Source organism: Pogoniulus pusillus, chromosome 25, assembly GCF_015220805.1.
Source record: "Pogoniulus pusillus isolate bPogPus1 chromosome 25, bPogPus1.pri, whole genome shotgun sequence".
Classification (NCBI taxonomy): Eukaryota; Metazoa; Chordata; class Aves; order Piciformes; family Lybiidae; genus Pogoniulus; species Pogoniulus pusillus.
The window spans coordinates 8,399,910-8,412,153 of NC_087288.1; the positions used below are offsets into that span (position 1 = coordinate 8,399,910).

General features: G+C 49.7%; 1 protein-coding gene across 5 annotated transcripts in view; it reads left to right on the top strand.

Moving 5' to 3' along the window:
* CAPN13 (calpain 13) overlaps positions 1-12,244 on the top strand; it is a 66,666-nt gene that overhangs the window by 20,194 nt on the left and 34,228 nt on the right. For 4 of the 5 annotated variants that reach the window (XR_010307016.1, XM_064164342.1, XM_064164339.1 and 1 more), the window contains 5 exons: positions 1,713-1,798; positions 3,167-3,241; positions 3,927-4,093; positions 5,226-5,371; positions 10,694-10,851. Coding sequence is in view for 4 of the 5 variants with exons in the window: in XM_064164342.1 (XP_064020412.1) it covers positions 1,713-1,798; positions 3,167-3,241; positions 3,927-4,093; positions 5,226-5,371; positions 10,694-10,851 (632 nt within the window). In the remaining variant the exon portion in view is untranslated. The remainder of the gene's footprint in view (positions 1-1,712; positions 1,799-3,166; positions 3,242-3,926; positions 4,094-5,225; positions 5,372-10,693; positions 10,852-12,244) is intronic. The other variant, XM_064164340.1, reaches the window with a different exon arrangement.

The following is a 12,244-nucleotide window of genomic DNA, read 5'->3' on the forward strand; positions in this document are numbered from 1 at the left end:
TGCAGTGGCAAATAGGGCTAGAAACTGGAACATAGAAGGTTTCACCTCAGCACAAGGAGAAACTTCTTCACAGTGAGGGTGACAGAGCACTGGAGCAGGCTGGACAGAAAGGTTGTGGAGTCTCCTTCTCTGAAGACTTTCAAAACCCACCTGGATGCATTCCTGTGCAGACTACCCTAGGGTCTCCTGCCTTGGCAGGGAGGTTGGACTGGCTGATCTCTGGAAGTCCTTTCTGACCTCTAAAGTTCTGTCATTCTGTGATTTCTGGGCATTTCCAATCCATTCTGATCTGTTAGAAGTTTGCTTTTCTCTTTCAAATGGGAACAGAAGTACTGCCTGCAACTCTGGGATTTGTCCTACGAAGCAAATCTACATTTGTTCAGCTCCATCACAAGCTGCCAAAAATCACTGTGTGAAAAGTACATAGCTCTCTGGTTCAAGAACAGCATTTCCCTGTCTTTTAAAGCTGCTCCACTCATACAGAGCATCATCTCCTGGCTAGATATTGATACTGCTGATCTGAAAACAGGGCCAATTTATCAGACAAAAAATAAACTAAGGGTTTTTTTATAACCAAGATGCAGAACGTGGATTGCCCTGGTAAGCTGTAAGTGCATGCAGGGAGAGTAAACAGTGAGCAAGGCCAAAAAGGAAACCAAACAATGGCTGTGCTCTCAAGCAAGATAACTGCAACACATTTTAATTTCAGAAGCTAAAGTAGGTTGGGAAAGAGGTGGGTTTGATTTCTCTAAGCCCTTCTCTCCCTCTCTTTAATGGTTGCCTGTATGAGCTTGGCTTTCATTCACAGCCATTCGTGCCATGGCATGCTTGATGGCCAGTGTGCTGCTTCTCAGAGGACACTTGCTCATATCCAAGAGGCTCCAAAAGTAAAGGATGAGAATATCTAGGATCCAGAGAAGGCCTGAACTGGTTCTCTCCAAGCAAGGATGGGAGGATGCTGAATCCTACTGGCGAGGAAGCAGGCTACTTCAGCTTCCTAGTGAGGCGAAATAGTCTTTGCCCCACCTTACAGGACTGCCAAGGCATCCAGGAGGGTCCTGTGGGAAAATGCAGAGGCTGAACCTTTGGCTGAGAAGAAACTGTCATGGTATTTGTTTCCAGTACTGCTTGTGTGTATAAGGAGAGCCAGAAACAAAAGGTTTTCTTCCTCCTTTCCACTTCCACCACTTGGGCTTCACTGGCAAAAGTGAGTTGCCTCCTGCTTAAACCAGTAACAGCAAGAGGAAGAAAAAGACCAGGAAGCCCAGCTGTTGGAAGCCACAGTAGTGTAGATACAGCTGCTGTTTGTCATCATCTCTCCCTGCTGACTCTTGACATTCACTCCAGGCAGTCTGGTGACCTCATTCTTCAAAGTCTCTGCCTTTGCTGACTCACGGCATCAGATGTGCAGAGTTAGGATCTGGACATTCCCAGGGCTGTTGAAGTCATGCAATGTGGCAGGAGTGCTGCTTCCCTCCCTGGCAGCTAGTCACCCTCCTCCAGAAAGCAAAATGGGCCTTTTGCTCCCCCCACTTCACTCCCTTACAAGGTAGCAAAAGGCACTGTTTCTTAGTTTAAGTCAAATGAGATCAAAAATTAAACCAGGTCTCCAAGGTAGAGCAGAAGATCTTTTTTATAACCCAGCTCCTCCCTTAATATTACAACTGTAAAAACCTGTGGCTGAGTTCATTACTTCCCCCTCCTCTTTACAGATACCCTACAAGAATGGCTGGAAACATATCATCAGGATCTGGAATCCGTGGGGCCACGGGGAGTGGAAGGGGCCCTGGAGTGATAAGTATGGTCTTAAAGCTTTAATCTCATAAGGAGAATCACTCCTTTATAGGCTTATTGTAGAGGACCTCTGCTTTTCACCCACTAGAATGAAGCAGATGTTTCTAAGTCAATTCATTACAAGGATTATTTCCATCTGCAAAGCAGCTGCCCACAGAAATGCAGTCTAAGGAAAACTGGTGGAGCATTGATTTTATATGTGCTCCTCAGTAGGCCCAACTCAGGTATCCCCTTCTTGTCTCTGTCTACATCTTCCTCTGTGCAACTTCAGAGAAGTGATGGATGAAGGAGTTGTTATTACCTGGAGGAAGGTCTGGGTGTGCCCCTAGTTGCTGAGTGGCTGCTTTTATTGAGTTCTTCCACAGCAATCTTGCACCTTCTTGCTCCTTCTTCCCTTCCCACCAGTCTGAATCAGGGGATGAGGGTGGTTAGCAGAGCCCATGAGAGAAATGCAGCATTGAACACAGGCATTGCAAAGTGCTGCTGGATGGCTCCAACTGATCTTCTGGATGCTGCATGTGGCCTTGAAGGGGCAAGGACCACTTTGCAGCTGCATGTAAGAGTTAATTTCTCCTTCCTGAGGAAAGGAATGATACAGAAGAAGACTGCAAGAGTGTTTTGTAAAGAAATAGATGTGAATTTTCCTGCTGTGATTGCATCAGTGTTTCCCTGACTAGAGAGTGTTTGTGTATCACTCTCAAGCGACTCAATAGCATCCCACCTCTCCCTGTTGCTAGGATCACTCACAGCTTCTCTGCTGAGAAAACCCAAGCTGCTCTGTTGTGTCTGGATGGGCTGGTGGGCTGTGCAGACATGGTTAAGGCTGGGATAATAGCTGTCTGCTCAGACAGCATCTTCCTAGCTTTGTGGAAGGGTGGCTTGTAATCCTAAGTGTAGGAGAAATGTCAGTACACCACCACCACAGGTAAGCTGCATTAATCAATACAATATTGATCCCTGCTCCATTTATTTATCTTAAACTCTGCAGAAAGTACAACTACTACTTAGTTATAAACAGGCTGCTTGGAAACTGTGCATTTGAGTGGTTAATGTACCCTCTGCACGTCAGTGTAACATCAGCACCTCAGAGTGCTATGTCTTGCAACTTCATTAACCTTTCCAGCATGGGGAAAGCCTACTGGGGCCTGGAGGGCAGGGAAATGGTTCCCCATGCTAGGGTGGGCAGCTCAGATGGGCACAGCGGAGGCACAAAGGCTCTGCTTGCTGGCCTTGGCTGTGAAGGTATCAAGCAGAGCCCTGTTCCCAACGTGCTGGCTGCTCTCCTCTTCATGGACTGGTTAGGGGAATGGGCTGCCCAGAGAAATGGAAAGTTGTGCCTCTTAGCTGCTTGTTAATCTGTTCCTCTTTGCAGCTCTCCTCAGTGGGACCACGTTGAGCCTCAATGCAGAGAAGCCCTCCTCAGAAATAAGGATGATGGAGAATTCTGGTATTTCCCTATCAACCTTTCTGTCTGTCAGGTTGTCATTTAGGCAGGTGGTTGCTCTTTGTGATGGCTCAAGGCACATCCTGTGTTAGCTGAAGTTAAGTGCAGGTCCTTGAGAACAAGTCATTTTGTCACACTGCCCTTCCCCACAAGGCACCTAGCATGAACCTTGGGCTGGCTGGTGCTTGGAGGGGACAAATGGCTGAGCAGGTCACAGAGCTTGTGACTGGGCTGCTCTGCAGCTGCTCGTGGTAGTTCACCCCTTCTGATTGCTCTCAGATCCAGCTGAGCCATGTGTCAGCCATCCTTTGGGAAAGCTGTTGTGCACACTTAGGGCTCTGAGGAAAGCGGAGGGACAGCAGGCTGTCCTGAGATAGACACTGCAAGCCTGAGTAAAGCCTGAGGGTGGGGCAGGACACTGGAGGGATAAAGCAAGGTGCAGTGGCCGAGGGGTGCTGGAGATAACAGGGCTCCACCTCGGTACTGCTGAACAGGGCCTGTAATTTCCCTGGGACTTTCAGAGCAGTTAGAACACCCCAAATAAAATATGAGCTGACCCATTCTGCAGAATGCCATCCAGATCAGCTACAGCCTGCAGTGCCCTCTGGAATCTCCCCTTAGAGACACGGGAGGGTGAAGGTGAGCACCTGTCTCAAAATGAAAAGTGAGATTTCCTCCTTCTCTGCAGGATGTCCTGTGAGAACTTCCAGGAGCAGTTTTCCTGGCTGTATATCTGCAACAGCACACCAACGTTTTTGGACTTTGGAGACCAGCAGTACACGACGTGGTCCACGGACAGGCACATCAATCTGTGGAGTCCAGCCCTTCCCACAGGCAGGAGCAACTCCTCCTCAGGTAAAGAACACTCACTGCAGTCGCCCTGTCTCCCTCTCTCCACTGGTGCTGCCAGGAAAGCATTCACTGAGCAGGGAATTGCAGAAGTGTTGATTGCCAGTTGTTCATGCATGCCCTGTGCCATTACAGCACCTAGCAGCTTGCCAGGCAGAAACAGAGCAGCAGCACTGGCTGCTGAGTTACAGCAGGTCACACAGAAACGTGTCCAGGTGGGTTTTGAACACCACTAGAGAAGGAGACCACAGGCTCTCAGACAGCCTGGTCCAGGGCTCTGGCACCTTGACTGTAAAGAAGTCTTCCCTGGTGCTGAGATAGAATTTTCCTGTGATTGAGTTTCCATCCCTTGCCCCTCATCCTGTTACTGGGGATCACTGAAAAGAGCCTGGCACCTTCTTCTTGTCACCCACTCCTAGGGTATTTGCAACACTGATAAGGTCCCCTCTCAGCCTTCTCCTCTCCAGACTCAACAGCCCCAGGTCTCTCACTCTTTCCTCATAAGAGAGATGCTTCAGCCCCTTCCTCATCCTTCCAGCCCCTCTTGAACTCCCTCTAGTAGTTCCCTGTCCCTCCTGAACTGCACACAACATTCCAGATGTGGCCTAACTAGAGTTGAGCAGAGGGGGAAGAGGACCTCCCTCCACCTGCTGGATGCTTCCTGACCAAGAAACAGCCTTTTGTCTCGGGTGCTCCACATTCTGTTCTGTCCATCACAAACACTAAGAGAAAGGAAGAAGTGGACAGCTTTGGACCATTTTGTCTTTCTCTTTTCTGTGGCTATGATCTCCAAGCCACAGTCCTTTTCAGCTCAGTCACTGGATGGGGTGGCTCATTAAGAATTCCTGCTTGCCTCTCTTGGGGAAAAGTGTGCCATGTAGGTGCAGGGGTTTAAGAAACCTGCATGACTTTGATGCCTTTGCCAGAAATATCTAGAATGGTTAATGTGCAGTGGAGCTTAATTCCTGATGCCTCAACTGCTGCTGGTAAGGTGGGGCAAGCACATTGCTCTGTTTTGTTGAAAGGATCTTGGAGCAGCATCTCCTTCTGCTTCTGGGACCATGCAAGCAGGCTCTAACTAAGCTACTCCTGGGACCTTTATGAGGCTACCCTTAATCTAGTAACACTTTCTTGGCAGGGGAAGCTCCAAGAAACCCTCTGTATATTTTCCAAGTGCCAGATCATGACCCCAAACCCTATAATGTGCTCATTTCACTCATGCAAAAGCATGCTGAGGATACGAGGGATGCAAAAAACCTGAAGATTGGCTTTTTCATCACCAAGGTAAGCACAAGCAGTTATGATAGCCAAGCAACAGGCACTGTTGGTTACTGTACATGGAAGTGAAAGACTAAATTGCCTTTTGGGCTATAAAAAGAGGGCAGTCAGTATTTGAAGTGAATTTCTGGATGCCTTTTGTCATAGACCATTAGAGCAAAAGTAGAGCTAGGCAGGCTTTGTTTCCTTTAGTCATGTCTTAAGAGAGGAAAGGTTGAACTTTTAGTTCTGTAGCATCCTAAAATAGCTCTGGGAAGCTCAGGGACTGCCCAGGTTGCAAGACATGCCAGGTCAATATCCTCTGCACCTGGTAGTACTGGTGATATGACTTGCTGGCCTGGCACAAGGTGTGACAACCTGCACTAACCACAGCACTTCAGCAGCACGCCAGGTCTCCTAGGAAAGCAAATGGCCTCTTGTTATCCAGAACGGGGGACAGAGTGGCTGGAGAGCAGCCAGGAAGAAAGGGTCCTGGGGGTACTGGTAGATAGTAGCTGAACATGAGCCAGCAGTGTGCCCAGGTGGCCAAGAGAGCCAGTGGCATCCTGGCCTGGATCAGGAACAGTGTGGCCAGCAGGACAAGGGAGGTTATTCTGCCCCTGTACTCAGCACTGGTCAGGCCACACCTTGAGTACTGTGTCCAGTTCTGGGCTCCTCAGTTCAAGAGAGATGTTGAGGTGCTGGAACATGTCCGGAGAAGGTTGATGAAGCTGGTGAGGGGCCTGGAGCACAGCCCTGTGAGGAGAGGCTGAGGGAGCTGGGGGTGTGCAGCCTGCAGAAGAGAAGGCTCAGGGGTGACCTCACTGCTGTCTACAATTACCTGAAGGGAGGCTGCAGCCAGGTGGGGTTGGTCTCTTCTGCCAGGCAAGCAGCAACAGAACAAGGGGACACAGTCTCAAGTTGTGGCAGGGGAGGTCTAGGCTGGATGTTAGGAGGAAGCTGTTGGCAGAGAGAGTGATTGGCATTGGAATGGGCTGCCCAGAGAGGTGGTGGAGTTGCTGTCCCTGGAGGTATTGAAGAAAAGCCTGGATGGGGACTTAGTGCCATGGTCTAATTGATTGGCCAGGGCTGGGTGCTAGGTTGGACTGGATGATCTTGGAGGTCTCTCCCAACCTGGTTGATTCTATGAAAGCATTTCTACTTTCTATTCCATGACAGCATTTTCTGGGCCTGCCTTATCCCCCTCTTCTATCTCAGAAATGCTGTGTACCACCCATTTGCAGTATCCATGGAAGGCTTTGCTCAGATACCTGGGAGCTCCATTGCAGTTTCCCTGGGGAGGGGTTGTTTTGTTTTTCCCTCTTGGTGACTGCTCAGGAGGGTGCCATCCCAAGGGCAGGTGCTACCAGTGGATTACCAGGCTCACTGAAAGTGCAAGTAGATGCTGGCCCTTCCCAAAGCGTTTTGGTGCTGGCTGAGGAGAGGGTGGGAGGGATTATTCACCTGAAGAATAAAAGAAAGGAGAAATTGCTATGACCCTAACTTCACATTCTCCTGCTCACTGGAGAGATTTGCCCTAGTCTCAGACTTTGAATAATTGATGGCACGAATCTGGGAGCTCTTTGTCACGGAGGAGCACGGCTTTGTAGCTCGTGAAGCACAGCGCCGGAGAAATAAAGGATGTAATAAAAAGAGCACCTCTGCAGCAAGGGGAACTCAGAATCCCTCCATCCAACGGAGCTACCAGACCTTCAGGACTCCATGGGGACAGCTGTGCCATCTGGAAAGGGATGCTGCTCCCGGTAAATAGGGGACTAGCTCCTTCCAGCATCCTCATCACAGGATATCAGAGGTTGGAAGGAACCCAAAGAGATCAAGTCCAACCTCCCTGCCAGAGCAGGACCATACAATCTAGCTCAGGTCACAGAGGAATGCAGCCAGACAGGCCTTGAAAGTCCCCAGAGAAGGAGACTCCACAACCTCCCTGGGGAGTCTGTTCCAGTGCTCTGTGACCCTTACAGTAAAGAAGTTTCCCTTTATGTTAAGGTGGAACCTCCTGTGCTGTCTGTGCTGCAGCTTTTCCTGTCCACAAGGTGCAGATGAGTAGAGCCTGTCCCCTCAGCTCCGACCCACAACCTTTAGATACTTATAGACATTTATTAATCCCCTCTCAGTCTTCTCTCCAGACTAAAAAGTCCCAGGTCCCTCAGCCTCTCCTCATCAGGCAGTGCTCCAATCCCCTCATCATCATCATAGCCTTCTGCTGGACCCTCTCCAGCAGATCCCTGTCCCTCTTCAACTGGGGAGCCCAAAACTGAAGGCAGTACTCAAGATGAGGTCTCACCAGGGCAAAGTAGAGGAGGAGGAGAACCTCCCTTGTTCTGCTGTCCCCCCACAGTCACCAGACTTGGAAGCCCCTGCATGCTCTTGAACATGCATTTCCACCTTGATCAGCTACCTCTTGTAACAGAAATGACCTTCAGTGGGAGATGGCACAGGTCCTGGAGCCCTTGAAGCAAGGCTGTTTAATCAGGAAGTAGACAGGGGGCAGGTTGGCTCTGTTCTTGCTTCCTATTTAAGATGTCTTTCTTCCCCTCCAGTGGATGCTCAGGTGTGCTCGTTTCTTTTATCCTCACTCTTGGTATGTTCCAAAGATGGCTGAAACTCAATTAGTATGCCCAGCTTGGATGGCATGGCCTCTCTGGCTGTCAGCCCACAGCTTGCCTCGGGCTCAGCCTCGACTTCTCATCTCAGGTCATCTCCCACACAAGAGCTGAAGGGCGAGAGCAGAACAGAGGCATCAGAATTACTGTGCAGCACTTGGTCAGTGAAGGAAAGGGGACACTTCAGCTGCTCTGTCATGCCATAGCTCAGAACAATGGAATGGTATTGATGCAGATCCAAACAGCAGGTTCTATTACAAGGGCTTGCAGTGATAGCACAAGAGGGAAGGGACTGAAGCTTGAGGAGGGCAGAGTTAGGCTGGAGATTGGGAAGAAGTTCTTGACAGCAAGGGTGGTGAGACACTGGAACAGGTTGCCCAGGGAGGTCATGGATGCCCTCTCCCTGGAGGTGTTCAGGGCCAGGCTGGATGAGGTCTTGAGTAACCTGCTCTAGTGGGAGGTGTCCCTGCCCATGGCAGAGGGTATTTGAACTAGATGATCTTTAAAGTTCCTTCCAAACAAAATCATTGTAAGAATCTATGAATATAAAAAATATTCTCCCACAGACACAGTATTTTAACATGAGAGCTGATGCAGCAGCTCCTCAGAGCCAGCCCAGTATCCTGCCCTTGCAGCAGCAAAAGTCAAGTCCAGAAGCAGCACTGTTCCACCAGTTTTATTTCCAGTGCCTGGCCTCAGTGCCTGAGGGCACTCAGAGGTGGTATCTTTGTGTAAAGGTTTACAAGAGGTTTTCCCTGTGCAAACAGGGAGCAATTGCTAAGCTTCGTGTGGCTTCACTCATCCTCCCTGGGCTGCTTTCACTGCCATCATTCATTAGCAGGATCATTCATTGTTCAGTACCTCTCAAGGTGCATCAGATTGTTGCTGTGAAGCACAGAAGAGGCAGGGAGGAGAGGGGGATGCAAACCAGAATGGACATATCTGATAGCTCTGGGAAGCCTTTGATTAAATACAGACGCGGAACATTAATAGGTGGCTATGAGGGAAGTTTAATGTTGTGTGATAGAGCTGAGCAATGTAGAGAGGCTGATTCTTGTCTCCCTCCAGTTTTGACTCCACTGAGATATTAATCTGCTGCTGCTTTTTACCAGAAGGAATGTGGAATGAGACCCACAAGTGAAAAAAAGCACCGCACCATTTATCTCTCCGCAGCACTGCCCATTTCTGTCTGCTCAAGATCTGACCCATAATACTTGGCAGTCCAGGTACCTCCCAGCTGTCTGTAACAGTAGTCATTTTTTTCCACCACCTCCCCCCTTCCCAAAAGAGCAGTTTTCTGTTATTTTCTCCCAAAGGCATGGCTCATAAATAACTCTGCCATGCTGTATAACCATTCTAAATGGCATTCACACAGGCTGATGTGTTTGGGGGAATGTGTTTAGTAAGAGTTTTTTATTAGGCTGTCTTTCTGTGTCATCATCCTAATAGCTGTTGCATTAGGTTTGTTTCATCTCAGCAAAAACACTGGGAGAATAGATCAGAATAGTCTGTTTTCTTGTGACACATGCTGGGAGGTTTGGGTTGTGGCTCTGGAAGCATCGAGTTGAGATGCTTAGCTGGCCACTCTGAGCCGTGCTAGGTCTCAGGGAAGTTCTGATCCTTTCATCAACTCCAGTCTGCTTAATGTTGAATTCAGGTTCTCTCCAAACCCACTTACATTCATGTTACCCTCTGTTTCTTTCAGTTCTTCCACCCCTAGGGCATTTTTGCTGTGTCCCTGAACAAAACTGGGCTCCTGGATGGGCTTTTTGTGCCATAGGGGAGGTTAAGACGTGTTAGATCATAAGTTCATAGAATGGTCTGGGTTGGAAGGGACCTCCATAGATCATCCAGTCCAACCTTCTCTGCAGTCAGCAGGGGCATCCTCAACTAGATCAGGTTGTCCAGATCCCTGTTGAGCCTCACTTTGAATATCTCCAGGTATGGGGCCCCAGCTACCCCCCTGGGCATCCTGTTCCAGTGTTCCACCACCCTCATGGTTAAGAAGCTGTTCCTAACATCCGATCTAAATCTGCTCTTCTCTAGTTTGAAGCCATTGCCCCTCCTTCTGTCACTGCAGGCCTTTGTAAACAGTCTCTCTCCATCCTTCTTGTAGCCCACTTCAGGTACTGGAAGGTTGCTATTAGGTCTCCCCAGAGCCTTCTCTTCTCCAGGCTGAACGACTCCAGCTCCCTCTGCCTGTCTTTGTAGCAGAGCTGCTCCAACCCCCCAATCATTTTTGTGGCCCTTTTCTGGACCCACTCCATCAGGTCCATGTCCTTCCCATATTGAGGGCTCCACAGCTGGACACAGTACTCCAGGCAAGGTCTCACCAGAGCAGAGGGTCAGAGTCACCTCTCTGGATCTGCTGGCCAAGCACCTTTTGATGTAGCCCAGGATGTGATTTGATTCTGTGCTGCAAGCTCACACTGTCTGCTCATGTCCAGCTTCTCACCCATCAGCACCCCCAAGTCCTTTTCCACAGGGCTGCTTTCTACCACCTCATCACCCAGTCTGTACTGATAGCGAGGATTGTTCCTGCCCAGGTGCAGAACCCTGCAGTTGCTCTGGTTGAATGTCATGAGGTTCACCTGTGCTCACCCCTCCAGCTTGCCCAGGTCCCTCTGGATGATGTGTACCTTTAGGGAGCTGCCGTGGGCAGGCTTGCTGATGTCCTTTGGTCACTGGTATGAAGGGGAGGTAACCAGCTCCATTTTTCTTTCAGGATAACTCCAGAGTCCTGAAGCAGACTTTTTCCCTGGCTCGAGATGTGACCTGCTACTTCACCTTGAGGCCAGGCACCTATGCTGTGGTTCCTGCCAGCACAGAGGACCAAGGGTTTGAGTTCCTCTTGCGGATTTTCCTGAAGCGTGACTACAGCGAGTAAGATGATGAGCACTCCTCACAGGTCCCAGCCAGAGCAGTGTCACAGGACATAACAATTCCACCTCAAGATAACTCCTGGTATCTGAAGGAGGCCTACAGGAGGCATGGGGAGAGACTATGTACAATGACAGGATGAGGGGTAATGGGTTGAAAGTGGAAGAGCAGAACAGGTCATTACCAGAGGCATCAGAATTACTGTGCAGCACTTGGTCAGTGAAGGAAAGGGGACACTTCAGCTGCTCTGTCATGCCATAGCTCAGAACAATGGAATGGTATTGGTGCAGATCCAAACAGCAGGTTCTATTACAAGGGCTTGCAGTGATAGCACGAGAGGGAATGGACTGAAGCTTGAGGAGGGCAGAGTTAGGCTGGAGATTGGGAAGAAGTTCTTGACAGCAAGGGTGGTGAGACACTGGAACAGGTTGCCCAGGGAGGTTGTGGATGGTCCCTCCCTGGAGGTGTTCAAGGCCAGGCTGGATGAGGCCTTGAGCAACCTGCTCTAGTGGAAGGTGTCCCTGCCTATGGTAGGGGGTTGGACCTAGATGATCTTTGAGGTCCCTTCCAACCTAAACCATTCTATGATTCTATAACTAATGCAGCAACCTGCTTTTAACATACTCTCTTAGCCTGGAGGAGGCTCGGGGGGACCTCACTGCTGTCTACAACTACCTGAAAAGAGGCTGTAGCCAGGTGGGGTTGGTCTCTTCTCCCAGGCAATCAGCAACAGAACAAGGGGACACAGTCTCAAGTTGTGCCAGAGGAGGTCTAGGCTGGATGTTAGGAGGACGTTGTTGGCAGAGAGAGTGATTGGCATTGGAATGGGCTGCCCAGGGAGGTGGTGGAGTCACCCTCCCTGGAGGTGTTCAAGAGAAGATCAGATGGGGCACTTAGTGCCATGGTCTAGATGACTGGTTAGGGCTGGGTGCTAGGTTGGACTGGATGATCTTGGAGGTCTCTTCCAATCTGTTTGATTCTATGATTCTCTGATTAGAAGCAAGTTGGGGAGCATGGCCTAGCCTTAAGCACCATGTTGAGACACACCAGATATGTGGTCAGCTGCACAGGGGTGGCCAATGCAGAACAAGGCAGTAGCTCTCCTTCAGCCACCAAAGGTCTCAGCTTTGGTAGAAAGCAATGAACACTCATGAGACAGGCACTTCTCCCTCCACCCTGTCCTGATTGTGAGGAAGTCTGACTTTACTGAAAGGAGGAGTGAGAGCTTGGTTTTCTGAACAGCTTTTCTGTGCCAGCTGAATCAGGTCACATTCTGCTCACACCAGGACCTAGGGAAGCAGGGAGCAGTGCAAGTCCTTGATTCCTTCACCCAGCCATCTCATAGACAGACTGGCAGGGCTCCTTGGGATGATGAGAGTGGCCTTGAGGATAAGTT